Source organism: Cyprinodon tularosa, unplaced genomic scaffold (assembly GCF_016077235.1).
Source record: "Cyprinodon tularosa strain WSP-4 unplaced genomic scaffold, ASM1607723v1 ctg729, whole genome shotgun sequence".
Classification (NCBI taxonomy): Eukaryota; Metazoa; Chordata; class Actinopteri; order Cyprinodontiformes; family Cyprinodontidae; genus Cyprinodon; species Cyprinodon tularosa.
The window spans coordinates 278,262-305,631 of NW_024039484.1; the positions used below are offsets into that span (position 1 = coordinate 278,262).

At 39.8% G+C, this 27,370-nt stretch overlaps 1 protein-coding gene across 7 annotated transcripts in view; it reads right to left on the minus strand.

Moving 5' to 3' along the window:
- si:dkey-264d12.5 (coiled-coil domain-containing protein 30) overlaps positions 1 to 25,461 on the minus strand; it is a 50,113-nt gene extending 24,652 nt beyond the window's left edge. The window contains exons 1-7 of one of the 7 annotated variants that reach the window (XM_038269375.1): positions 25,204 to 25,446; positions 24,878 to 24,945; positions 5,645 to 5,818; positions 5,418 to 5,538; positions 3,028 to 3,239; positions 2,213 to 2,308; positions 707 to 872 (exon numbers count right to left, since the gene is read on the minus strand). In XM_038269375.1, coding sequence (XP_038125303.1) covers positions 707 to 872; positions 2,213 to 2,308; positions 3,028 to 3,239; positions 5,418 to 5,538; positions 5,645 to 5,803 — 754 coding nt within the window. In that variant the 5' untranslated portion in view covers positions 5,804 to 5,818; positions 24,878 to 24,945; positions 25,204 to 25,446. Of the gene's footprint in view, positions 1 to 706; positions 873 to 2,212; positions 2,309 to 3,027; positions 3,240 to 5,417; positions 5,539 to 5,644; positions 5,819 to 24,877; positions 24,946 to 25,203 lie in introns of all 7 variants that reach the window. The other 6 variants (XM_038269376.1, XM_038269377.1, XM_038269374.1 and 3 more) reach the window with 6 other exon arrangements.
- Positions 25,462 to 27,370: the final 1,909 nt, after the last annotated feature.

The window sequence follows — 27,370 nt, forward strand, 5'->3', positions numbered from 1 at the left end:
CACCAGCCCGGGCATCCGTCCCCAAACACCGAGCACCACCAATGCCCCAGCGGACCAAAGCACCAACCAGCGGAGAGGGGCAGGACAGGGGGGAATGGGCTCCACACTTAGCGGAGACTTGAGATTTTCTTGGTAGAGGGAGCAGTTCAGACCCAAGTAAAAATAAATAAATAAATAAGAAGAAAAAAATAAAAACACAGTTTCAATCACGCCTTCCCACCCTAGTAACCCCACAACATACAGACTCTTCAAAAAAAAAAAAAAAAGACAACGTACGCACATTAACACTTAACACTCACATCCAATAATCCTAGGACCGAGGACCTGGCAGCGCCGGAAGGTAGCTGGTTTCAGCACACCCCCCCAATCAACCACCCAGAACCCTCAATGTCTAAGTGCCAGAGGGGCACATCTACCAGTCTGTAAAGGGTAATAAAGCCACTTGTAATGAATTGACATACAAGTGTGATAAGCTCCACGAACAGAGTGCAAGCAATAAACCTTCCCAGAAGTCGGGAACCTACCAAAAATACTGTGAACAGCGCATTAACAACATATAGAATGTAAAAAGAAATGCACAGAACCTTTTTTCGCTTTCAGTAAATAAACGTATGGTTTAAAAAAAAGTTCTGTCATTGTTGTTTTGCAGTAATAACAAAACAAACAAGTAATCAGTAAGTAGCAATCACTAACTGATATGTTTTACCATATGTTTTCTGGGTACAGTGAGCAGACTCCAGCTCATCTTTCAAACGCCGAATCTCAGTGTGGGCCATCGCCAGCCTACGTGAACCCTCTTCCACATCCAGCTCCAGTCGGGAACACTTCTTCTCCAAATGTCTTGGCTGACCAATTAAACACGTCTCCCCATCCTGGAAGGAGAATTACTTAGAAAATGGAAATATCTAAACCAATTAAAATAGAACAGAGAAAAGACTGTGAGCAACATTCAATACAAACGTGCTGGGACAGAAAGGGCACCTTGAGAAGTGACCATGATGCATCAGTGGTGTTGGAGCATAGAAATTCTTCTATCATGCAAAGATTCCTATCAGGTGCTGGAAACCAAAGTTAATATCACTAGAACAATAAAAAGAGCAGTGAGTTTATAGTTGGAAATTTAGGAAATATCATGCAGAAAAAACAACCACAATATCAGTTCTAACTGTTAAGCTCTATCATAGATTTAAATATGCTGCTGTTAACTATTGGAAGTGCTGTTCAAAAGTATTCATCCCAATACAGATTTCATTTAGTTTTGCTCATTTGTCACACTTGCATGTCTCTGATCTCTGATGTTGAAATCACAGATATTTTGAGTAAAGAAAGTTTTTTCTTTGCTTGAAAAGTAATTCCCTCTATTGACAAATTATAAACAGTTTTCCGCTGATTTTTTTTTTGTTCAGTTACCCCAGCCACACCGAGAACTATGAAATAATGAAAAAAAATAATCAGATATGAAATTATCTGGCATTTATAAGTCTGGCAAAGGCTACAAAACCTGCTGCAGGGCTTTGGCCTGTCATTTAAAGGGGAAAAATATATGAGACACGGGGAAACGGGGAGACACTTGGAATCATTCCAAGTGGGTCAACAACGCATTAACTTGTTCACAACTGAATGTTAAGCCCTGTAGATCTGCTGTCTCTATTATTATGATTGATTGTCAAACAAAACAGATTAGACACACTGGCATTTATAGGAAAGATCATAGTGGTAATAGTGTTCACAGTTCTATTCTTCACCAAAATAAAAAATAAAAACATCCCACAGCAACTATGCTTCTGAAAAAATAACCTGACAAGCTAAAAACAAATGTATCACTTGTTGGTTTGAGCTAATTGTCAGCTGTTTTTCTATGGGTAGCACAGCTCATTTTAAGGTTAGGTAAGTTTAACAATTTGTTTTAAATCTAGAAAATCCTTGATTCTGATAGCCTCTTTCTAATTACAATAACAATTATAATTTTAAAACAGCCTTTTACACTCTGAGCTTTATGTTATGGAAATTTTCTGAAAGTTGTACAGACAAAAAATTGTTTTGTATACAAGCTGTCAGAATCGGAAAAGTTGTGTAAGTCATTTTGTGTTTCCTTAAGTTATCTTTAAGTGATCCTTTTAACTTCATAATTAAATGAGACAGAAAAGGAAAACAGATAAAATCTGTAAGGGGACAAATATGTTTTCTTTGTCTTTAAAGCATATATACATACAGGTACAAAGGAGTGCTTGGCCTCTGAAGGCTTATAGAGTCCAAATATTTTCTTCCATGAGCTTTGCAAATGTCGTGGCGGCCTCTTGTGGCTAGACTGAAAAATTACAATTATTAGGGTTTATCGATACAAAAAATTACGTGAAATATAACAAAAATAGCAATTATGAGAAGAGATTAACATGAAAATCAATCAGTCAATCAAATAATTTATAAACACAGTTGAATCAAATAAACAGATTACTAAACAATTTTATGCAAATTATTTTAAATTAGAACTAAGGAAACACTATGACAGTGAGATACATTGTTATCAAAAAAAACAATGCAGATATTTAACATTTTTCCTTTACTCAAAAAACAACAAAAATAAAGCTTCCAGAAATTAACAGGCTTGAAAGTTGATCTACAAGAGCAAGCCATAGGAATCAATGGAAGCCCTACCATTAGTGTTAGCTTTAATACAAAATATTAACAAAATAACTTTGCCAACTAACAAGATGAATAGTCTGAAGAGATTAGACAATGACTTATTAATGTTTAACACTTTTTAAAACCAATGGGAGCGATTTAAATCAGCTCCATAATGCACCTGTTACTGATGTAGAGACATCCTATTGGTGCAAAAATTAACCTTAATCTGATTGATCAGAAAGCAGAACCATGCTATAATCAGTTCATTTTATAACATAATCATTTCTGCAATAACATAATCTATTTGTATTTCTGCAATAAACTAATATAAATGTCGTTGACAGCTTGTCTGTTTTCATCTGGGCACAGAAATAATAGTTTTGTTCCTGTTTTTTTACTGACTGGGCATTTGCTGGTGTTTACTGGTTCTGGAAGAGTCTTCCGTTGATTCCCTGTGTCTCCATCACAAGTTAGTTCACAAGGGTCCTGATTCATCTCAAGCAGAGAAGCCCTTTCAACCAGGAGATACGCCACCTGCTCACTGGGGCTGCTGGGAATCAGTTCAGTGAGACCATGCTGGTACAACATTTTGGCAACCTCATTTGTCTGGGCATCTGGAACAAATGAGTAAAAGAGGCCAATCTGAATGTGCTTCATAGAAATGACCAGTATGAGGTTGAGAGTATGCTGATGAACTGGGCTCATATTCACATAGAACCCTGAGACTAAAAGAAACTCTTAGTAAAGCAATTTTAGAAAATATCTTTCCAAAATGTTATATTTCTTCTTAGAATTTTAGTTTAGTAAAAGAAAAAGCTATTCATAGAGCAGTCTAGGCCTGAAGAGGGCTCTGAAAGTCTAGAAATAGTGACCCTAACAGATGAAAGGTGCACCTCCCACAATGTAGTTTTAGTGAGAATAAATGATAAGGAGAATCATTGAACAGTCATGAATAACAAATGGAAAATGCACAACATAGTACAATACTATAGTACAGGAGAATTTCAATAGTACTTATAGTCTGTAAAAAATATCTTAATAATAGACAATAAAAAAAAAGTTGTAGAGGACTGTGTACATAAACACTCTAGTCAACAAAAAGCACACTACTATATACTCTATATGCATAGAGGAGAGATGTATGAGAGGTAAGAAGGTATTTTGGATTGTGCATGATTATCTCCACTGCAAAAATGGTCAGCTTGATGTTTACTTAAATAATTACATCTTCTGTGGCTTTAGATCACTGCATGTAGCACTTCTCACTTTCAAGGCTGATGCATAAAAGCAAACAAAAAGATTTACAAATGGGCTCTCTGCATTACCTTTAAACATCCCTTTAAACACTCTTATATTTTCCTCCCAGTACTGTGTGTACAGAGACCAAGACATTGCTCCTCTGTCCAGGCCATTTCTCCTCGTTGTTTTGCCAAATCAAGCCACTTAATACAAGCTAGCAATCCCAGCAATATAACCCAATGAAATATAGAAAACTCTTCCTCACCCCTGCTTTTTCTCATAGTAGCTTTGCCTCGTCTCTTCCTGTTTGACTGTGACACCACCCTGGAGAGATATATCAGCTGTGCTGCTGCCATCAACACCTTTGTTAAAAGATGTTTGAGAGCTGCCTGTTTTTCAGTGTAGTCCTGTTTCCCTGACTGTGACTGGCTGAATGTGCTCTCTTCATCTTCTGACATGGGAGCTGGCCCGGAGCTCCCATGACGGGGCCGTCTTTTACAGTTGCCTTTTGTATCTTTGCTTCTGGCTCCTTGAACCCCAGTCGGTCTCGGCAGACTGCCACTCAAACTGAGCCTGGTTCTGCTGGAGGTTTATTCCCGTTAAAAGGGAGCTTTTCCTCTCCCCTGTCGCTACAAGCATGCTTAGTGTGAGGGATTGCCTTTGAGTCAACAAGTTGATGAAATTAACTGGTTTTCCTTAGACAGAAACTTTAAATCACTTTGACTGTATGATCTGGTGAACAACAAAGTCACTGGAGATGACATGTGTTGTGAATTGGCGGTATATAAATAAACTGAATTGAACAAATTTTAACTTATGTGCCGGATTCTCTCTGGGGCCTATTTTAACAGTCAGCAGGTATGTATTATAAGTGGCTTGATTTGTATATATGAAGTGTATAGGGCATGAGGGCAGGTGTTTGTGAGGTTTCACTTTTAAAAAGAAGTTTAGTCCCGCTGAGTGCTAACCCAGCCCATTGATCAGGAGGTTTTCACTCAGAAGAACCACTTCTTCTATTTTGTGTTTTATTTTACAACTTTTACTTGCCCCATCATTTGGTGTCTCTTTGATTCCGCCACCGTGATTGACTTTTCATTAAGACTTTCTTTTCCTCTTAGCATTTCTCTAAAATCAGTTTTTGTTCCTCACAGGAGAAATACGGCGCTCTCCCTTTTGCACTCATGACTGTGATTGGTCTGCTACCTTTAACACCCCCTTTTATACGTGCGCCATCTTACATTCATTAGCTTTCTGAGAAAACTCTGGGAATCTTTGTGAATACTGGCCTTGATGTTACATTAAGTCAGTCACTGATTATAGCAACAAAACAATAACAGAACAATAAAAGATTATGCTGGTAATAAAAAAGTAAGTAGAAGAGGAAACAGAGAGTAAATAAGTCCCATACATAAATATTCTCTCAGTATCTAGATCATATGATAGACAATAACATAAGGTAATGTAATCATAAATAAGAACTGAAGATCTAATATAAATCATATTCAAGTATCTTTCATTACTCCAGCGTTTACTCACTGTAAAAGGTTTCGTACCTTGCAATGATAAAAGGTGCAGCAGCTGCTTTCTGAGTTGTTCGTTCTCATCTTGTATCTCTTGAGCCAAAATATCTTTTTGCTCTGTGTAGATTTTGATCTGCTCCAAAGACTTCCGTACCTTACATCCAGAGAGATTAAAAAAAAGCACAGAACAGGTACAGATCTCATTGTGCTCATGACTGCAGGACATGAGAGTGCTGATAAACTGAGCAGCAATAACCTACCCCTGCCATCTCTGCAAAATGTTGCAAGCGGTTGGTTTCTAGATCCTTTGTCACACTGTCCAGACAGCTTCTTGTGAAAAGAAAGGTATGCCACAAAAAACTCAGCTGATCTTCTTTGGAGGACTCAAGTGCAAGACCTTCCTCAGCCAACCAATTCATGATCTACTCCAACTCCTGAAAAAAGGATGGATGGATGGATGGATGGATGGATGGATGGATGGATGGATGGATGGATGGATGGATGGATGGATGGATGGATGGATGGATGGATGGATGGATGGATGGATGGATGGATGGATGGATGGATTGGTGTAAGAATAAATGGGGATTCTAACAATATTAGTATTAAGTACAATATGATTAGACTACACCCTAAAAACACCCATAAATTGGTTTAATTTTAACCAATCTGGTTGATAGCTTTGTGTCCAAACCAAACATTTGTTTAGAACAACCAATCTACTTTGGTAATGTTTTTTAACCAATCTCTATTGGTAAAAGGGCAAACCAATGCAAATTGGTCACTTTAAACAAAAATATTGATCAGTCAGTGTAACAACATTGAAAGCTGGTACTGGGTCTTGAACCTCCAACCCTGCATTGCAGAGATTAAATGCTGCATCTTTCCCCACTATCACCACTAATACATGAAATTTCGAACACATTTGTGCATTTTTTTTCCTTGTGCGGGACTCAAAGATTAGTTTCCTGCCTTTGCAGGGGCTAACTCCTCCATCTGACGCCACTGTCGCCACTAACACATAATGGAATTTAATACTACTTAATGTTAAGACCATGATTGATGCCAAGATTTGCATGCTCTGCATGTTCACATCATTGAAATTGTCCATAACTATTCCACACTTCATTTGACTACAGCCAAACAGTCAGGGTAGAAAACCATTGGTTACCATTTTTATGGTTTTATTGGTTAACCAAATAAACAGTTTGAGCCTAAACGAATGGCTAAGTCAGTTTTTGACCAATATATTGGTTAATCTAATCAAAATTGGTTTACCCATAGGCGTAACTTCCTTAAGGACTGGTGTGGACATGTCCCCACCAATCTTGACCGGTAGGGGGACAGTCCCCACCAATATTTTGTACACGTATTTTGCTTTCGGTGCTGTGTATATCTGATTAAAACCCCATTTATGCCGCTCCTCAGAAAGAAAATAAAAAAAGTTCTCCCCGCTGCTCACCGTCCACAAACCCCGACAAAAAACTCAGAAAAAAGAATCTGTTGCCTCTCGCTTTCTCCCCATCACCCCCCTCCGCCCTCTCCCCATAACACCTGTCGCTTCCCTCCAAAAATGCTAACCCATTCAGGGACGGAAGTGGACTCAGACTTGCAGGTGAGAGGGACTTGTGGAAATATTAAGACCTAATTTTAGTCAGGAGAGACTTAAAGTAGTAAAAGAATAGAGAATAGTGTAAAAATAAGTTAATACCGTATTTAAAATATAACTGAACCGTTGGAAAAAAAACTCAAACCACTTTTTTCCGGCCCTGTTATGTCAGCTACACTAGAGTCCTGCAACGGGTCGGGTACCCGCGAAAAATACATAAAAAAAAATATGAAAACGGGTCGGGCGTATATTTTTTTAGTGCGGGCGGGTAGGTGGTGATTTTTTTTATGCGTGTGTGTTGTTATGGACATCAGAAATGTTATATTAATCAGGCACTGGGTGCAGCGCAGCGTACAATAGCCTATGATGGGTTAACGAGTCGGGTTGCGGGTTAAATATCAACGGGTCGGGTCGGGTTCGGATTTGAATTGAAGATATCCGCGGGTGACGGGTCGGGTTCGGGCGGGTGCGGGTTGGTAAAACTCGACCCATGCAGGTCTCTAAGCTACACTACATTCAGTATCGTTGCCATAGAAACAGACAACAGCGCCAATATATCAGAATTATACTAAAACACACGCAAATAATTTCCCACATAAAAAACAGGACTTTCAGTCCATTACAGTTTTCCGTTTTTAGAGGGTTGTTTATTTTGCGTTTATTAAGTGATGGCTGTGGTATATTAGCTTTCACTGCTATAAGCTTTCGCAGCAGTGATTGATTAATTTAAACACCTGCTCTACTGATGGTCTATCGGAGTTGGTGTTTAGGTTGAACATAAAGAACATCTTTTATTTGAAGCTTCTTGTAGCTACTGTTTTATACGGAAGAGGATTAGGGCCACTGGAAAAAAATTAAAAGTAAACTGATTTTTAAATTTTATTTCAGTTTAACATGGGGAAAAAAGTCAGAATTCTGAGATTAAAGTCAGAATTCTGAGAAACCATCCCTTCTCTTTCTTGTTTTCCATCTCTCTCCTCCCCCCACCACTCCCACACTCCTCCAAATCCACTCTCCCAGTCCTACCAGAGCCCCGTCTTCACTTTCAGCCAATCAGACGTCACCTGCGCCACTGCTTCCCCCCTCACAAAGGAGTCCAAACAGGGAAACACCACCACTCTAATCACAGAATTCTGACTTTTTTCTCAGAATTCTGACTTTAATCTCAGAATTCTGACTTTTTTCTCAGAATTCTGACTTTTTTTCTCAGAATTCTGACTTTAATCTCAGAATTCTGACTGAATTTTGACAATAAAAAAAAGTCAGAATTCTGAGAAAAAAAGTCAGAATTCTGAGATTAAAGTCAGAATTCTGAGAAAAAAGTCTGAATTCTGAGATTAAAGTCAGAATTCTGAGAAAAAAGTCAGAATTCTGACTTTAATCTCAGAATTCTGAGAAAAAAGTCAGAATTCTGAGAATAAAGTCAGAATTCTGAGATTTAAGTCAGAATTCTGAGAAAAAAGTTACACCCTTGGGTTTACCCAACTAGACTGGTCGTTTTTCCAGTCCATTATTAGTGTAATTAACATCCTCCAACGATGAAAAAAGTATTTCAAAACTACCCCTTTGGTGGTGAAGCAAAATAACTAAAAACTGCATATTTATAGTTTTTAATGTTTTCAATACAAGCTAAAACATGCATGTTGTTTAAAATTTGAAAACTAGATGTTTACTTAGTTGTTGGTAAATGTAATGCTTTGATTTTTGTACAGTTTTTATTTCTATTTGATGAACCAATGAAGACCGTTTCCACCGTCAGCTACACCATTATAAAGGAGTAGCTGTTTGATTTAGCAGAGGCTGTTACAAATATATTGAAAGTTCAGCTGATTTCTCTGTGGCAGGCCCTTTTAACATTAAAATCAGCTTTACCACACTTACATTCTAGAAATCTTGAAATGTTTTTTTGACAAGTCATTGTGCTCAATTAAGAAACCTGTATTTATATTTAAATTAGGCAAAATATTAATTTCACTGGCATTTCATTGCTCATTTGAACTGAATGCAAAGTATCTGAATAATAACTCTAATTAAATTCTGAATAGTCTAAAAAATATACATAGTTTCATTTCTGTGAAAGAAAAACCACAAACCAGCAAGTTCCAGTGGTTGTTTATCAGTACATGATGGAGCTACATTAAAAATATCTCCAGCAGCCATGTCAAACCTCAACTTTCCACACGTTAATGATTTCTTTATCAATATCAATGTATTTCATGGGGCCCAACATTCCTGGCGGGGCCCCTGCTTACAATAAGGTGAACCACTGCTCTCTATGGAGGGCCAATCCGACCATAATTAAAAATAAATACAGAAATAAATAAATGCTCGCAAAATAAATAAGCTTACAATTAATTGTCCCCCAAAAATACATTAAAACAAATAAATGTAGGTAGAAAGTAAAAAAAATGCAAAAGAAGAATAAACCAGATAAAAATATTATAACATGCACAAAAATAAATACTTAAATAAATAAGTAATAAATAAATAAAGTTGAAGAATATAATGGCCAATAAAGAAATAAGGCAATTATTCTAAAGGCAATTATTATAAAGGCAAATAAACAAAGAAGCGAATTAAAAGATATATATATATATATATATATATATATATATATATATATATATATATATATATATATATATATATATATATATATATATATATATATATATATATATATATAATAGGGTGGAATAGTTCACAAAATCCACGGTTCGGTTCGGTTCACGGTTTCGTTGTCACGGTTTTCAGTTCTGTTGGTATATGTTTATTGTTACACAGAAAAATAAAAAAAAATAATAAAAATTATAAAAATTTATGAATTTTTTTTTTTTAATGAAATTAATGAAAGAATCCAAAAAAAATTAATGAATTGCAATTATTTTTAAAGGGATAGTTTGGGATTTTTGACATGAATCTGTATGGCATCCTCATCACCAGTGTCATGCAATCGCACTGACTTACCCCTGGCAGCATCCTGTGAGCAGAGTTCTCGTCCAGCTTTGGTCAAGCCGAAAGTAGTCCGGCAGGTTTGCTAGACCCAGCGAAATAAAACGTTTCTCTTCCCAAAACATTATGTGTTCAAAAGAGGGATATTTTTGCATCCCAAAAACATTGTAGTGGAAAAAGTCACACGTCGTTATCACTTGGTCCTATTTTCTCTCTGTTCGTATCAGTGCGCGCCGTCATTCTGACAGCGAGCTCAACTTTGAGGAGGGCAGGGAAGTTGTTTGTGAGGCAGACAGCAGCTGCTGCAACTCCGACATCCTCATCAATGGAAAGGTTCTGTATCTCGGGCATTACTAAATCCCACTCGTGGCAACAGTAGCATCCACCTCTGTCTGCATTAATTCGCACTTGAAACAAGTGCACCATGATTTGTCGGCCACCCTGGATATCGCAGCTCCAGCTGAGGCTCCTGCGGCTCCGGCTTCAGCTTCCATCACTTCTCTGTCCACCCTCTCTCTTTCTGCCCGATCTAACTCCATATGTCGAAGTTCATCGTCAGTGTACTCGGGTTCATAAAGATATCCCTTTGGCTCTAAGTGGAAGTCGATGTTTTCCTCGTCGCTCTCGTAGTCAGACATCTTCCCCAGTAGTAAACAATCGCGAATCAAACAGGTAGGCCCTTAACCTGACAACAGCCAGATGCATGCCTCGCTCCGCCCAGCTAGGAGCTAGGCGGAGCGAGACATGCATCTGGCTGTTGTCAGGTTAGTAGGCCCTAGCTGTCAGGTCATGGTGTCGCGCGCACTGATACGAACAGAGAGAAAATAGGACCAAGTGATAACGACGTGTGACTTTTTCCACTACAATGTTTTTGGGATGCAAAAATATCACTCTTTTGAACACATAATGTTTTGGGAAGAGAAACGTTTTATTTCGCTGGGTCTAGCAAACCTGCCGGACTACTTTCGGCTTGACCAAAGCTGGACGAGAACTCTGCTCACAGGATGCTGCCAGGGGTAAGTCAGTGTGATTGCATGACACTGGTGATGAGGATGCCATACAGATTCATGTCAAAAATCCAGAACTATCCCTTTAATGATTCACGGAAACCATGGATCATTTCCGCATGTTTTGCTGCTTTGAATTTAATCATCTCACGCATGCCCTCTACGATCTACAAGGAACTCAGAGCGGACGGGAGCCACAGTGGAGGCTGTAGGCTTTGCTTTGTGCAGGCGGTCTGGAGCGCAGCGGGGTGGGGTGGAGCGCTGACGGAGTATGTGGGATTTCGGGGTTAGCATGACATGTTGGTCATGTTGCTGTTAGCATAAACAAAACGTGTTGCACAATGCTTGCACACTGTTGCACTTTTATCCACAACTTTCTTTCCGCCGTCATCGTAGGTCACTCTAAATGCAAAGTGGTCCCATACAGCAGACCTATAAAGTGCTGCTGGCGCGTCTTCCAACTCCTGTCAGGGGTTAAGGTTAAGGATTTTTACCACTTGCCCTTTGGGCAAGTGACTTTCACATTTCATTTGCCCAGAAACAATTTTTACTTGCCCAGTATAATGTTTGATAAATATAGTTCCTAATATTCATTTTTGTATATATATATCAATGAAACATGTTTGTTTTTTAAACGTTTTTTGTAATTCAGTATTTTTTAATTTTACAGGTTCCTGGTGTGTATATGCATGACTCAGATAATGAACTCAAGCCTACATTACCGTGTTAACATGCCTTTCAATCCATCCTGTACATTCTTTTCAAACTAAACTTTGCTTTAAATTGTTGTGTGCTTGGGAAAAATACAAATTGTAATGTTAAAAATCTAAGAAAAAACTTGACAGGTTAAAAACTTAAGATAAATCACAAGATAGAAGTCAATGTCACAAATGAATAACTTATTTTAAAGTCACAGTATGTTTATACAAGATAATACTATTAATATAATGTGACTTTTCTAGAGAATCATTATACAGTTATTTTATACAGGGTTTCCACAGTCTTACATATTTCAGAATTCCCTGACTTTTAACTTACTCAGGATTAGTTTTCCCTGACAAAATAAATGCAGCAACAAGACAATAATAATAACATAACAGGTCACCAATTTAACATGTTTAGCTCTATAACACTTAAATGCACCTCTCCAATGTCTGAGAGAAAAAAATTAATGAACATTTTTTAATGTATGACCACTGTACAGAAGACTGCCATATGATAGCGCTTTCTAGCTTGTTTGTCGTTTTGGTAACTACATCAAAATTACCGCTAGGTTGACAAAAATCACGCATCTGGCGGAAAATCTTGCGGCGTTTTCAAATCACGCGAGAATGTGTACAAAACAACAAAAATGGCGCCGGCTGGGTCGTTTTCAGCTAATGTCGGTGTTTTTTTTTTTTTTATAACTTTATTTTTATTTTAATCGTTATTAACAAACAATACATAGAAACTATAATAGACAAAAAGTACAGAACAATCGAAGCAAAAAACAAAAAAAACAGGGGGAGACTCATATTTTAGTAACTCAAAACACGTGGGGACCATCCATTTCCAAAATTAGTCCGGTATCGTTGATGTGAAGTTTCTCCATTTTTCCCATTTGTCTAAGCATTGCTGCTCCTGCGTCCTCAGCCTATGTGTTAGAAGCTCCATCTCAAATAGTGAAATCACAGTCTGTATCCACTCCTTTGTGGTAGGAGGTTCAGATTTGCACCACCTCCTGGTTATCACCTTTTTAGCTGCCACCAACAGAATTTTTAACAAATAACAATCATTATTAAATATGATATTGTCCAAAAGACCAAGGTATAATACCAGACCGGACTTGGGTATTGGGTAGCCCAGTATTGTTACAATCTTACTGTGTATTTCGTTCCAGAACTGAGTAATTTTAGGACTGTTGGAAGCTGGAGAAGTACCTCCTTTCTCCAGCAGAGTCCGCCGTGGATCCTCCTGAGCAGAGCCTCCTGCACAGCTGCTGCTCATTACCATCATCAAGAGGATCCACTACTTAAGCTGCCTTCAGACCTTGCCTCAACGCCGCAGTGTTGAGCCAGTTGGTTAGAACCTAAACCTAGAACCTCTGAGAACTTAGTTTGCTCTGAGTCCTGACTGGATCCTAATCTTGTCTCTGTCTTTCCAGGAAAACCTGATCTTCCCTTGCGAAGCTCAGGAAGAGCTTAACCTGCCGAGCCTGCCCTCTGAGCCAAACCTGAAGATTACCTCTGGATTCACATGCAGCTCTGGACCAAGAGCTGGAAACCCAAAGTCAAGGTCTGCTACCTTCCTAGAAGCAAGACGCTGAAGCAGCTAACGGACTCTGCTAACCAGACTCTCTCCAGTTCCAACAACCTTCCTCTCCAAGTGCTATTCAAGGACCCTCAAGGTACAAACCAGAAACTATCTAAGGACAGTCCTCTAAGAACCCAACTAACTAAACTGTCTTCCTCACAGACTCCGGTGAACCCGTTTTTCCCAGGACCAGAACCTGAACACATTATCTCTGAAATTGTATTCAATAAACTCTGTGAACTTTTCAACTGTTTCCTGCCTCGTGGTGTTCTGCATAATTGGGTCACATTCGTGTACCGATCATGACAGAACACTGCGGCCAAACACAGGACCCAGCAGAGCACCTCCGGAGGAGGTTTGAAGTACTAGAAGCTCAAGTCCATGGTCAAGCCAAAACTCTCCGTGAGTTGAATGCTTTTGTTGAACACCATAACCAGACTTTACAGTCTTTCACCGGCTATTTTGGAAGCGCTAATGCCGTTCCGGCAGCGCAACCACTTCCGGGTCCAATTCCCCCTCAGAGGTCACCAGAAGTGACGTCATCAGAGTTCCGCCTAAGCCTTCCTGAAAAATTCTCGGGTAATATGAAGGAATGCAGAGGATTTTTATTTCAGTGCAGATTATTGTTCCAGAACTCTCCCAACAGTTTTTCGACGGACTTTAAGAAAGTAACCTTTATTCTCTCTCAACTAACAGGAAGAGCTTTGGAGTGGGCCCAGGCCAGATTTCCCTCAGATGAAAGTCTCAACTGCCGATACTCTGATTTCATTTCTGAGTTCTCCCAGGTTTTTAATCAAGAAACTGATCAAACAATTGACTCTCGTGCTCTTTTCAGTATTAAGCAGGGAAATTCATCGGTGGCTGATTTTTCGATCAACTTCCGGGTTAAGGCAGCAGCTTCCGGATGGAATCAAAGTGCTCTGAAGGGAGCTTATTTCATGGCCTTAAATGAGAATATTAAAGACGAACTGGCAACTCTCGACGAGCCAGCCTCCCTTGAGGATCTAATCAAACTAACAATTAGATTGGACAACAGAATTAGAGCCAGAAACAGCTCCAAGATAAGAAACTCTGGGTCTCACGCCCCTACATCTGCCTCAAATATCGTGACTGTTTCTTCTCCTCCCACAGAGCGACCAAAGGCCCAGTCCCTCCCTCTGCCTGTTCAGGCTTCACATTCAGGTGGTATGGAGGTCGAACCTATGCAGGTGGGACACACTCGGCTTACTCCTGAGGAGAGACAAAGACGTTTTTTGAGCAGACTTTGCATCTATTGTGGTGAAAGTGGACATTTCATTGCTTCCTGCCCGGCTAAATTAAAAGGCAGGGCCCGCCAGAGGATCTGAGGAGTCTGGCGGGCCAAACCAACTCTAAGAAATCTCCTCGATTGATGCTTCCTGCCACTTTGTTTTGTGATAATCAGAACCTCTCCTTTTCTGCCTTTATTGACTCAGGCTGTGAACGGAACCTCATAGACTCTAACCTTGTTCAACAGTTGATGATTGAAACTGTTCCCCTTTCTCAACCTCTCCGTGTCTCAGCCATTGATGGGAAAAATCTCCACCAAGTTACTCATCAAACTCAACCCCTCGAGCTCCTCCTCTCAGGTAACCATCGTGAAACTATCACATTTTTTGTCATTCCTTCTGCATGTTCCCCGTTGGTGCTCGGATTCGAATGGCTGGAGAAACACAATCCACGCATTAATTGGACTGAACGTCACGTGGAAGCATGGTCTTCGTCATGTCATGAGACTTGTCTTCGGTCGGCAGCCCCCGTGGTGGGGCCTCCTAGAGGGGGGGGAGAGATGGACTTTCCTGACCTATCTTCAGTTCCCTTTGAGTACCATGACTTGGCCCCGGTCTTCAGTAAGGTCAGTGCTACGTCCCTTCCACCACATAGACCATATGACTGTGCAATTGAGTTGTTACCTGGAGCACCGTTACCCAGCAGCCGTTTATATAACATCTCCAAACCAGAACGAGAGACAATGGAGAGGTATATTAACGAGTCTTTAGCTGCTGGAATTATTCGCCCGTCCTCTTCTCCTTTGGGTGCTGGTTTCTTTTTTGTTGACAAGAAGGATGGTTCATTAAGACCATGCATTGACTACAGAGGGTTGAACCAAATCACTATAAAGAATAAGTACCCTTTACCTCTCCTAGCCTCAGCTTTTGAACCTGTTCAGGGGGCAACAGTCTTCACCAAACTGGATCTGAGAAACGCATATCATCTCCTCAGAATCAGAGAAGGAGATGAATGGAAGACTGCTTTCAAGACACCATTAGGTCAGTTCGAGTACCTGGTGATGCCTTTTGGTTTAACAAACGCCCCCGCCTGCTTTCAAGCACTAGTGAATGATGTTCTCAGAGACTTTTTAAATGTGTTTGTCTTTGTCTATATAGACGACATACTCATTTATTCACGGAACTTAACTGAACACAAGAAACATGTCCGCCTGGTGTTACAGAGGCTACTGGAGAACAAGTTATTCGTCAAGGCAGAAAAATGTGAGTTCCACCAACCATCAGTGACCTTTTTGGGGTTTGTGCTCGAGGGCGGGCAGGTTAAGCCTGCTGAGGACAAGATAAAGGCGGTATTGGACTGGCCGATTCCTGAAACTCGAAAACAGCTTCAAAGGTTTTTGGGGTTCGCCAATTTTTACCGTCGTTTCATTAGAAATTATAGCCAGACGGCTCAACCTCTGACCTCTTTAACTTCGGTTAAGAGGAATTTTCAATGGACTCCCGAAGCTCAGTCTGCTTTTGACAAACTGAAATCTTTGTTTTCCAGAGCACCGGTGTTAATTCAGCCTGACCCTTCTAAACAGTTCATCCTGGAGGTCGATGCTTCGGATTCTGGCGTTGGAGCCGTCCTTTCCCAGAGACTCGACTCAGATCAAAAGATTCATCCATGTGCTTTTTTCTCTCGCAGACTCTCATCAGCAGAACAGAACTACGGCGTTGGAGATCGAGAACTATTAGCCATCAAATTGGCGTTGGAGGAGTGGAGACACTGGCTAGAGGGAGCTGAGCACCCGGTTCTAGTCTGGACTGATCACAAGAACCTTGCTAGCATCCAGTCTGCCAAACAGGCCAACCCTCGTCAATCCAGGTGGTCCATTTTCTTCTCCAGATTTAATCTCGTTATCTCCTACAGACCCGGATCTAAGAATGTGAAACCAGACTCCCTCTCGCGCCTAAACTCCGTCGATCAACCCGAGACACCAGAGCCAGTCCTCCCGGCCTCTTGTACTGTGGGAGTCGTGAACTGGGAGATATCCGATCTCATTAACTCCGCCCTGGCCACGGAACCCGACCCAGGTAACGGTCCGGCTAACAGAACTTATGTTCCGTCTTCTGTCAGGTCCAGGCTCATTCAATGGATGCACACTGCCAAATTCTCGGCCCACCCTGGAGTCAGTAGAACCATCGCTCTCATCACCAGACGCTTCTGGTGGCCCACTCTCCACAGGGACGTAAAGGAATATGTGCTGGCCTGCCCCATTTGTGCTAGGAACAAGGCCTCGCATCAGCCACCCTCTGGTCTGCTACAACCTCTTCCGATCCCTTCACGTCCATGGTCCCACATTGCCATAGATTTCGTCACTGGTCTCCCCGTCTCTCGAGGTATGTCCACAATACTCACCATCGTTGACCGTTTTTCCAAGTCCTGTCATTTAGTCCCTCTCAGGAAGCTCCCTTCGGCGTTCCAGACTGCTCAGCTTCTCGTGAAACACGTCTTCAGATTACATGGCATTCCCCAGGAAATTCTATCAGACCGTGGTCCTCAATTTATCTCTCAAGTTTGGAAAGCCTTCTGCTCAGCTCTGGGCTGTAAGTCTGCTTTAACTTCAGGTTATCATCCACAATCCAACGGTCAGACCGAGCGCATGAATCAGCACCTTGAATCCACCCTCCGCTGCCTAACCTCCAACAACCCCACCGACTGGAGCCAATACCTTCCGTGGATCGAATACGCCCATAATTCACAAAAGTCAGCTTCCACCGGCCAGTCACCATTTCAGGTCAGTCATGGTTTCCAACCTCCACTTTTCCCTGCAGACGAGAAAGAAATAGCGGTCAAGACCATCAACCAACACATTCGTCGTTGTCAGAGAATTTGGAAGGAAACCATCACCACCCTCAACAGATCATCCGAGACCAATAAACGCTTCGCTGACTCCAAAAGACGTCCCGCCCCCGAGTACGCCATCGGACAAGAGGTTTGGCTATCTACCCGAGACATCCCCCTCAAGGGGATGTCTCGGAAACTTTCTCCCAGATTCATCGGTCCATTCAAGGTTTCCCAGGTCATCAGTCCCTCTGCAGTCCGCCTCCAGCTACCTCCGAGTCTACGCATCCACCCCACCTTCCATGTCTCTCAGGTTAAGCCCGTGTTTTCTAGTCCCTTGTGCCCGCCATCCGACTCCCCACCACCCGCCCTGGAAGTCGATGGCCACCCTGCGTTTACCGTCCGTCGCATTGTGGACTCCCGTCGGCGAGGTCGCGGCTGGCAGTACCTCGTCGACTGGGAGGGCTACGGACCTGAAGACCGTCAGTGGGTTCCTGGCTCATACATCCTCGATCCTTCCTTGATCGAGGAGTACGAGCGTTCCTGTCCATCTACTTCCTCCGGACCGCCAAGGGGCGGTCGTTGAGGGGGGGGTACTGTTGGAAGCTGGAGAAGTACCTCCTTTCTCCAGCAGAGTCCGCCGTGGATCCTCCTGAGCAGAGCCTCCTGCACAGCTGCTGCTCATTACCATCATCAAGAGGATCCACTACTTAAGCTGCCTTCAGACCTTGCCTCAACGCCGCAGTGTTGAGCCAGTTGGTTAGAACCTAAACCTAGAACCTCTGAGAACTTAGTTTGCTCTGAGTCCTGACTGGATCCTAATCTTGTCTCTGTCTTTCCAGGAAAACCTGATCTTCCCTTGCGAAGCTCAGGAAGAGCTTAACCTGCCGAGCCTGCCCTCTGAGCCAAACCTGAAGATTACCTCTGGATTCACATGCAGCTCTGGACCAAGAGCTGGAAACCCAAAGTCAAGGTCTGCTACCTTCCTAGAAGCAAGACGCTGAAGCAGCTAACGGACTCTGCTAACCAGACTCTCTCCAGTTCCAACAACCTTCCTCTCCAAGTGCTATTCAAGGACCCTCAAGGTACAAACCAGAAACTATCTAAGGACAGTCCTCTAAGAACCCAACTAACTAAACTGTCTTCCTCACAGACTCCGGTGAACCCGTTTTTCCCAGGACCAGAACCTGAACACATTATCTCTGAAATTGTATTCAATAAACTCTGTGAACTTTTCAACTGTTTCCTGCCTCGTGGTGTTCTGCATAATTGGGTCACATTCGTGTACCGATCATGACAAGGACAAAGCCAGAAAATATGCACGTGATTAACATTAAATTCTCCACAATCTCTCCAGCATGGCTGAGCTCTAGATTTGAATTTACTAGTAATTTTGGGTGTTATATAAAATCTGATTATATTCTTCCAACAATGTTCTCTCCAAATTCTGGAGGAGGATGTTGTAGTTTGGGTCTTCCAAATATTCAGCCAGCCTTCGTCGGTTATTAGAATATCAAATTCCCTTTCCCATTTTGTTTTAATATTCAATGTATTAGTGCCTCTATTTTCTAACAGATATTTATAGAGGAAAGACACTGTTCTTTGTTTTTTACCCTTATAGGTCTCGATCAGCATTTTGATAATCCCATTTAAATTTGGGTCTATTTTTTGTTTTATTTCTTTGTTATAGAAGTCCCTTAAATATAGATATCTAAAGTGATCTTGAGTTCTTAGAGCAAACTCTTGCTGTAGTTCCTGGAAACTTTTAAAGTGCCCATTGTTAAGGACTACGCATAACGCTGTTAAGCCTCTTTCTGACCATTGTTTAAATCGTGTGTCTTGGATAAAATATTTATTATAGGCTGGCCACTGGATCAGACCCAACTGTTTCTCTAATTTGCATATTCGGATTATATGTAACCATTTACCCAGAGAAAAACTAGTAATGGCATTAACATTCTTTAATGTATTCTTAGTGGTCTCTATATCACCAATGATACTCCGCAGTTCTCTTCCGTTAACTCTTTGTTCAATATTTTTCCATTTCGCTTCATAATTTATGTCACTTATATTTATTATGGGAGTTATTTGGGCAGCGTAATAATATTTTCTAAGGTCAGGTAAGGCCCTACCTCCTTTCTCCTTTGGTATATGTAAAGTTTCAAATTTTATTCTGGGTTTTTTACCGTTCCATATGAATCTAGAAATAATCTGGTTCCATGTTTTAAACTGTCTATCCGGGATTTCTATAGGTAATGCCAAGAAGAGGTACAATAACCTTGGTAACATGTTCATTTTTATCGCTTCAATTCTGTAGCTGAAGTCTAGTGTTAGGACATCCCACTTTCTAATATCCCTCCTAATTTCTTGGTCCACTTTAGTAAAGTTAGCTTTGTACAGATCACCTATGTTTTTCGTTAATCGTATTCCTAGGTAAGTCATCATAGTAGAGCTCCAATTTAAATTATATTTTCTACGTATTGATTCAGATGGTGTATAAGCGAATGTCAAAACCTGTGTCTTTTTCAAATTTAGTTTGTATCCTGAATAGAAGCCAAATATCTCTAACTGGTTGATCAGACAAGGCAGCGAGTTTTCAGGGTCTGATAAATAACAAATAACATCGTCTGCAAACAAACCTATTATATGGGACTCATTATGAATATCTATATCTTTAAGATCCTTATGTTGTCTTATGTGTTGTGCCAGTGGCTCAATAAAAATTGCAAATAAAGTTGGTGACAAACAGCAGCCCTGACGGGTAGAGCGCTCTAGTTTTATATTGTCAGTTAGATTTCCATTAATCTTGATTCTGGCCACAGGTGACTGATACAAAGTCCTCACACACTGTACAGCTTTTTCATTAAAGCCAAATTTTCCAAGTGCTTTATATAAGAAGTTCCAGCCTACGCTGTCAAAAGCTTTCTCCGCATCGAGACTGATTAAGATAGCTGATGATTTTTTATTTTGAATATGGTCTATTATGTGAAGTGCCCTTCTGATGTTATCTCGCGTTTGACGACCCTTAATAAATCCTGTCTGGTCCTCATCTATGATATCTCCAATGAATTGCTCAAATTGTTTCGCTAAAATCGAGGTATAGATTTTATAGTCCATGTTTAGGATGGATATAGGTCTATAATCAGAGCATGTTTCACTCTTCCTTTTTTTCGGAATGACTGTTATGATTGCTTCTCTCCAAGATGGCGGGAGCACTGCATGTTCCAGTGTATAATTAAATGATTTTTCTAGTAGTGGTAGGAGATCTTCGCTGAAGGATTTGTACCACTCAGATGGCAGTCCATCACTTCCTGGTGTTTTACCATTTTTTAACCTATTAATTGCCTTTTGTATTTCTATCCTAGTTATATAGGAAGTGAGAAGTTTGTTTTGGGTTTCACCAATTGAGGGCAGATCCAGTGACTCCAAGAAGGTTTCTATCTGTCCATCATTAGCAGAGGGAGGCTGACTATATAATTTCTGGTAGTATTTCATAAACCTGTCCTCAATAGTTGCTGGGTCATGTATCATTTGATTTGTTTCATCATCCTTTAATTTATAGATATGTCTATCTGACTGTTGCTTTTTCAATTTCTTTGCCAACAGTTTTGTTCCTTTAGGTCCCACCTCATGATATGATTGTTTAATAAACTTTGATTTCTTTTCAATTTCATATGTAAGCATTTTATCAATGTTGTTTCTTAGTTCTTTTATTTTTATTAACAGGTTGGGATTTTGGGTTAATTTGTGTTGTCTTTCCAGATCTGTTAGTTGAGCTCTTTCTTTTTCATAGGCATCCACTCTAGATTTCTTAAAGGCCGCTGTTTTTGAGATCAATTTTCCTCTTAATACTGCCTTAAGTGCGTCCCATAATATCACCGGATTAACCTGTCCATCGTCATTCTCATCTATGTAAGTTTTTATATCGTGAGAAATTCCGGCTTTGATTGTTTTGGAGTTCAACAAGCCTACATTTAATCGCCATGCTGTTTTGCGTTTTTCAGAAGATAAATTTAGTTTTATTATTAGCGAAGAATGATCAGATATACTTGTTTCTTCTATTTTACATTCCTTTATCTTATATATATCAGATTTATTCATGAAAAAGTAATCAATTCTAGAATAACTTTTATTAGGCGCTGAGTAATGGGTATAGTCCTTTACATTGGTGTTTAGTTCCCTCCAGACATCAACAAATCCAAATTCCTCAAGTGTCAATTTAAATTTTTTTGTAGTTGAATTTTGTTGTTTTTTACCATTTGTTGTATCAAGTTTTGTGTTTAATACCATGTTGAAATCCCCTCCCCAAACCAACATTCCCTCTGTTTCCATAATTATTTTGTTGAGGAGGCTATTAAGGAATTGTTTATTACTATTTGGAGGATTGTAAACGTTGACCAGTGTTACCATTACATTGTCTAGAGTCCCCTTCACCATCACATACCTCCCCTCTTTATCTGACAGATCATAGCTACAATCAAATTTTATTGAATCATGAATTAGAATTGAAACTCCTCTTTTGTTTCCATGTCTGAAAGAGCTGTAAAAAACCTTTGAGTAGCCAAAGCCCCTGAGTTTTTTATGTTCCGATTTAGACAGATGCGTCTCCTGTAAATAGATTACCTGTGCTTTCTCTTTTCGCATTTTAGTTAGAATTTTTTTACGTTTTATAGGGTTATTCATACCATTCACATTCAACGAAACTATCTTGATAATATCAGTCATTATTTAGTTTTGTAAGGTCACCGTGTGATTCTAGAAAAAGATCCCCCAACAAATAGCTGAACAGGCTATTAAAACACAGATGAACAGATAGAACAGAAACTTCCAAAGGTGGAGATGTATGAAAACATCCCTCAGTGTCCCTGCTGGTGGGGTGGGGGCAAAGTACCACACTAGGGTGGGGGCCCCCTCTAGTAGTAGACGGAGATCTACCTGTACTAGGTAAGTCCAACATTTGGTAAGCGCTACAACATTCACTCCTTTCGGCACTTTGTTTAAATATCTATCAAAAGACCTATGAGCAATAACTTCAGTAACAGAGGGGAGAATATCCAAAACAGGACTAAAACCAGCTGGTAAAGACATTCAGCTCTTAAATCGCCCGTATGTTATTTTAATTTTTTTTTTTTTTTTTTTTTTTTATAGTAGAGCAAACCTGTTATGATTCAATGTTCAGAGTTACTGGTCCTCACGTCTGAACTCTGTGAGCCTCTCCCTCGCGCGTTGTCCTGCACCGGTGTTGTTGATCCGTTTCCATGGTAACAGTGAGTCGAGCCTCTCCTTGGTCACTTTCAACTTGTTCTCTCTTGGTACCCAGGTCAAGTCGAAGCCTCTCTTGATCATATCCGACGCTGCTTCATCTGCGTTCTGGTAGGTCCGCACTCCAGAGTCCCAGAAGATTCTCATCTTTGTGAACGGCGTCTGGAATCTGACGCCCTTCTGCTTCAAGACTGCCTTTAATGGGCCATATGCTTTACGTTTTTCTATAACGTCCGAAGCATAATCGTTATCAAAGTAAAGGCGCTTGCCCTCCATCTCCACTTTCTGTTCCCAGGCTTTTCTCAGAATCATTTCTTTTGTGTTGGATTGCAAGAAATTCACAATTATAGACCTCGGGGCCGCATTGGGAGGCGGTCTGGGTGCCAGAGCTTGGTGTGCCCGCTGAATCTGTGGTTCAGTTCCTTCCGGAAGCTTCAGCTGTTTGATCAGCAGATTGGCGACAAACTCGGAAACCGATCTACCTTCTTTACCTTCCGGAACTCCATAGATGCGAAGATTATTTCTCCGGCTTCGGCTCTCCAAATCCACAAGTTTGTCGTTCATAGCTCTGTTGCTTTCTAATGACACAAGCAGCGCATCTTTCATTTCCAAGCACGCCGCCTCCAGATCAGCTATTCGGGTCTGCGCCTCGTTGATACTGCCCTTCTGGTTCTGCAGTTCGCGCATCATTTCCTCCCTGAATCTGTTGAAATCTTCTTTCATTGTTGCCTTTACATCTTCTTTGAGTTCTTCTATGTCTTGCTTCATCTCGTTTTTAAACTCTTTTAAGTCTTTAGAAAGCATCTTGATACTCTCCAGCAACGCGTGCTGTTGTAAGCCAACGCTAGCTTTGCTAGTAGCAGCGTTAGCCTCATCCTCACTACCATCTCCCGACTGCTCACCAAAATCTTGTGTTTTAGACGTCTTCTTTTCGGTCTTGTTAATTTTCGGCATCTTCCCCCTTTAAATGGTTTAGACTGAAGTTTTGATAGTTATCTGAAATAAGCAAGGGGGGAGATTTAAATACCGAAACGGAGGAGCCTGTTCCTACGTGGCCATCTTGTTGCAGCGCTGACCCGGAAGTCCCCAATGTCGGTGGTTTTAAAGTAATTTTGAGTGATAAATACTTTTTTTTGCGATAACTGCACTTGCCCGGCGGGCAAATGCAATGAAATTTGTACTCTCCTGACAATAAAAAGTACTTGACTATATATATTGTATAGAGGGGTTTGAGTCAGAAAAATAAAAGAAGATGTGAAAACTGGATAAAAGTATGTTTGAGCCAAGTGACCATTAATAAAGGATTGCATATCATTCCACAGAGAAGAGCTATGTGAACAGCTATAAAAATAAATGGTCTAATGTTTCTATTTCCAAAGAGCAAAAGGAGCATTTTTCATCTACAGCTGCTTCGCTTCTTCTTCTTGTTGTTTACTACTGGTGGTTGGCTTTGGTTGCAGTACCGCCACCTTCTGCTCTGGTGTGTAAACGCTTCGCCTATAAGAAAATGGCGCAGCGCATGAACCGAACGCAACACACGCAAACCGAACCGAGACAGTCGAACCGAACGGTTCGGACGGTTTTCATAAACCGTTCCATCCCTAATATATATATATATATATATATATATATATATATATATATATATATATATATATATTTATAATATTTTTGTCTGGTTTATTGTCTGGTTTATTCTTCCTTTGTATGTTTTTACTTTCTACCTACATTTATATATATATATATATATATATATATATATATATATATATATATATATATATTTTTTTTTTTTTTTTTTTTTTTACATATATATATATATATATATATATATATATATATATATATATATATATATATATATATATATATATATATATATATATAATTATACATTTTGTTTTTGTGGAACAACTAATTGTATGCTTATTTATTTTTCGACCATTTAATTATTTCTGTATTTATTTTTAATTATGGTAGGATTTGTCTTCCACAGCCGACGATAGCGGTAATTAAAAAGGCAAAGGCTTTAACAAAAATAGTAGCGTTTCTAAATAACAGAGTGAGTGAGCGTTCGGAAAAAAAATTGTTCCACAATAATGTATAAAGTAATACTTTATGTTATATTACATATAATTGAGTTAGTTGCCTCCAGTTGAGAAGTTGAACTGTTTTGGTGGCAGTATATGCTGGGTTTCATTCCCAATGTGAGGAAATAAATATTTTATTTTATTTTTTTATTTTTTTTATTTATTTTTTTTTCAGATACATGTGCAAGATGGTTCTGTGAACAGTACCTTGGCTTGAAGGAAGTTTTCCTGGAGGAAGTTCGGAGGGTATCTAATTGGAAACGTCCTTTATGTTGCTGAAACCAAAGTTCCATTTGGAGAAACATTGTAAATGTTCTCAATGCTTTAATGATGGGGTTCAGTGCGGTGGCGCAGTTTCTGATAAGTCTACGCTTTTATTTTGGCACCTGAAGAACATTCAGTGATTCACACACACTTTAAAGCATCCTTTTCACCTAAATCTGCGTGCATTAGTAGAAACTCTGCTACATATCACAGTCTTTTGTTTCGGCAAACTGTAGCTTTGTTATTAAAGAGAAAGGAAAGTTCAGTACCTTTGTTGGAGCCATCTGTCCTTTCTTGGAGCCAAGTCCTCTGTAAACAGTGTCGCGCTTTTATGAAGAAGCTTTTAAAAAAATCCCTCTTTAACCTTTAAAAATGCTAGAAATGTCTCAGACTACATGTGATTACAGCGTATTTTTTAACAAAACACACGAGTCAGCTTTCGACTCTGCTTTCCCCTGTTGTTATAAACCAAGACCGGGAGATGCGTTTGAAGGACTCAAGAATGTGATAATGGAGATAGAGAGGCCTAAAAATTTTAAGTAATAGTAAGAAAACTTGAACAGCGGAATAAAAAAATGTTGAAAGGCCAAATTGTGTTGTATGATTACTGGGTGGCAACGTCAGCAGGATAGTTTGAACTGTATAACGTGAAAGCAATGATTTTTTCCGGCAATCCTTAAATGCGTCACACGGTTCCAAACAACGTGAAACGTGTTGATAATTTCTGAAACATTCTCTGCCTAAATTTAACAAAACTAAAATAGAGAATTTCAGTGGGATTATTTATAATCTCAAATATGTTTTTTGTTTGTTGGTTTGTTTTTCTACAAATTAATCTAAGAGTGTTTTTGGTAGTTCATGTATTAACGTTAAAGTTCAGGCCTTTTTATAGAACCTCAAGCAGATTTATGTCTGGACATTGACTGTTGCCTTTATGATTAGTGGTTTGTTTTGATCTAACTGTGACTGTATGCTTAGACTGCTTTACTGGTGAAATCCAGGCCTCTCACCCAGTTCTCAGTAAAGCTGTCCCCTCTATTATCTCTGATCAGTACTCCTGTCCCTACTTAGGAAATGCATGTCCTCAGAATAATGCTGCCACCACCATGTTGCACAGTTGGGGTACTTGTGCAGGGTAAAACTTCTGTGTTAGTTTAACACTATAATGTTTATACTCAGGGCCAAAAATTTCAGTTTAACTGTCACCTAACCAAAACACTCTTTTCAATATATGGATTGTGGGAACCTAAAATTGGTTTCAACAATTGATTTCTTCTTGCGATGCTCCAGAACAAAGACCAGATTGGTGGAGTATAACTTTTAGTTTTTCTAGATGAGATTCTCTCATTTGAGCTATAGATCTCTGCAATCTGCATGCAGCTTTTGCCCATTCCTATTCACAAAATGGCTCCTTTGCACTGAATGCAAAGTATCTGAAAAAAAAAATAAATGTCCACAGAATTTCCTTTTGGAATATATCAAATTTGCACAGTTGGCAAGACTTTTATCAAGCAGTAAGATTGCATTGAGTTTAAAGTCTAGCCTTGGGTCTTATGCATTAAAAATGAATGCACTCCATGTGCCAATTATAAATTAGATTCATAGATTATCTCTAAGTACTCTGGCTTCCCACAACTGTCCAAAAAGATGATGTTAAGGCAAGAGGTTACCCACCTCTTGCTCAATCACCTGCCAGACATAGGCACCAGCTCCCTATCGTGACCCTGCAAGGATAAGAGTTTTTATGGATGGATGCATTTCATTCATGGATATTATTGTAAATGGCATGGAATACAAACAAACACTGTATTTCACAATTATGACCAACTTTAAGTCTATCACATGAATCCCAAAAATGACATTCAAATGTGTTATCCTAAAATCGCAAAATGGCAAAAAAAAAAGTAGAAAACATATGACCAAGCACCATATAGTTGGTATTATTGTTAGGAACTACTTTCTTTTAGCTTGAGGTTCAGATTCATCATGAATGGTGGGCTTATTTTATAAATCAGCATATCTGCATAAACAACTGTAAGTTAGTAATCAATTGGGGGATTTAAAAAAATAAGGGTTTTAGATTAGTTTGGGAATGGTATGAAACAGGGATGATAATAGGTTATGTTGATGCAATATAAGCCCATTTAAAAAAAAAAAAGTTGACAGTTCTGTTCTGTTCTGTCGTGCTTTGGGTGGTCTGAGACTTCCTGCTCATTAAGTATCAAAAGTAACCAGCTCTTTCCTGTCTCTCTGCCACATTTAGGAAGCTGTAGTTTTTATGCACAGCTGGACGGACACCAAGAAGACATTTGTAGAAATGTTCAAATGTAGCATTACTTTCGCAAATAGTAAAAGTCTCTGCCAGATACAGTATGGTGTTGCAGTCTGTTTCTTTCCATCCTTTATAAGGACTTCAAAAACAGAGAGGCTTCAAAC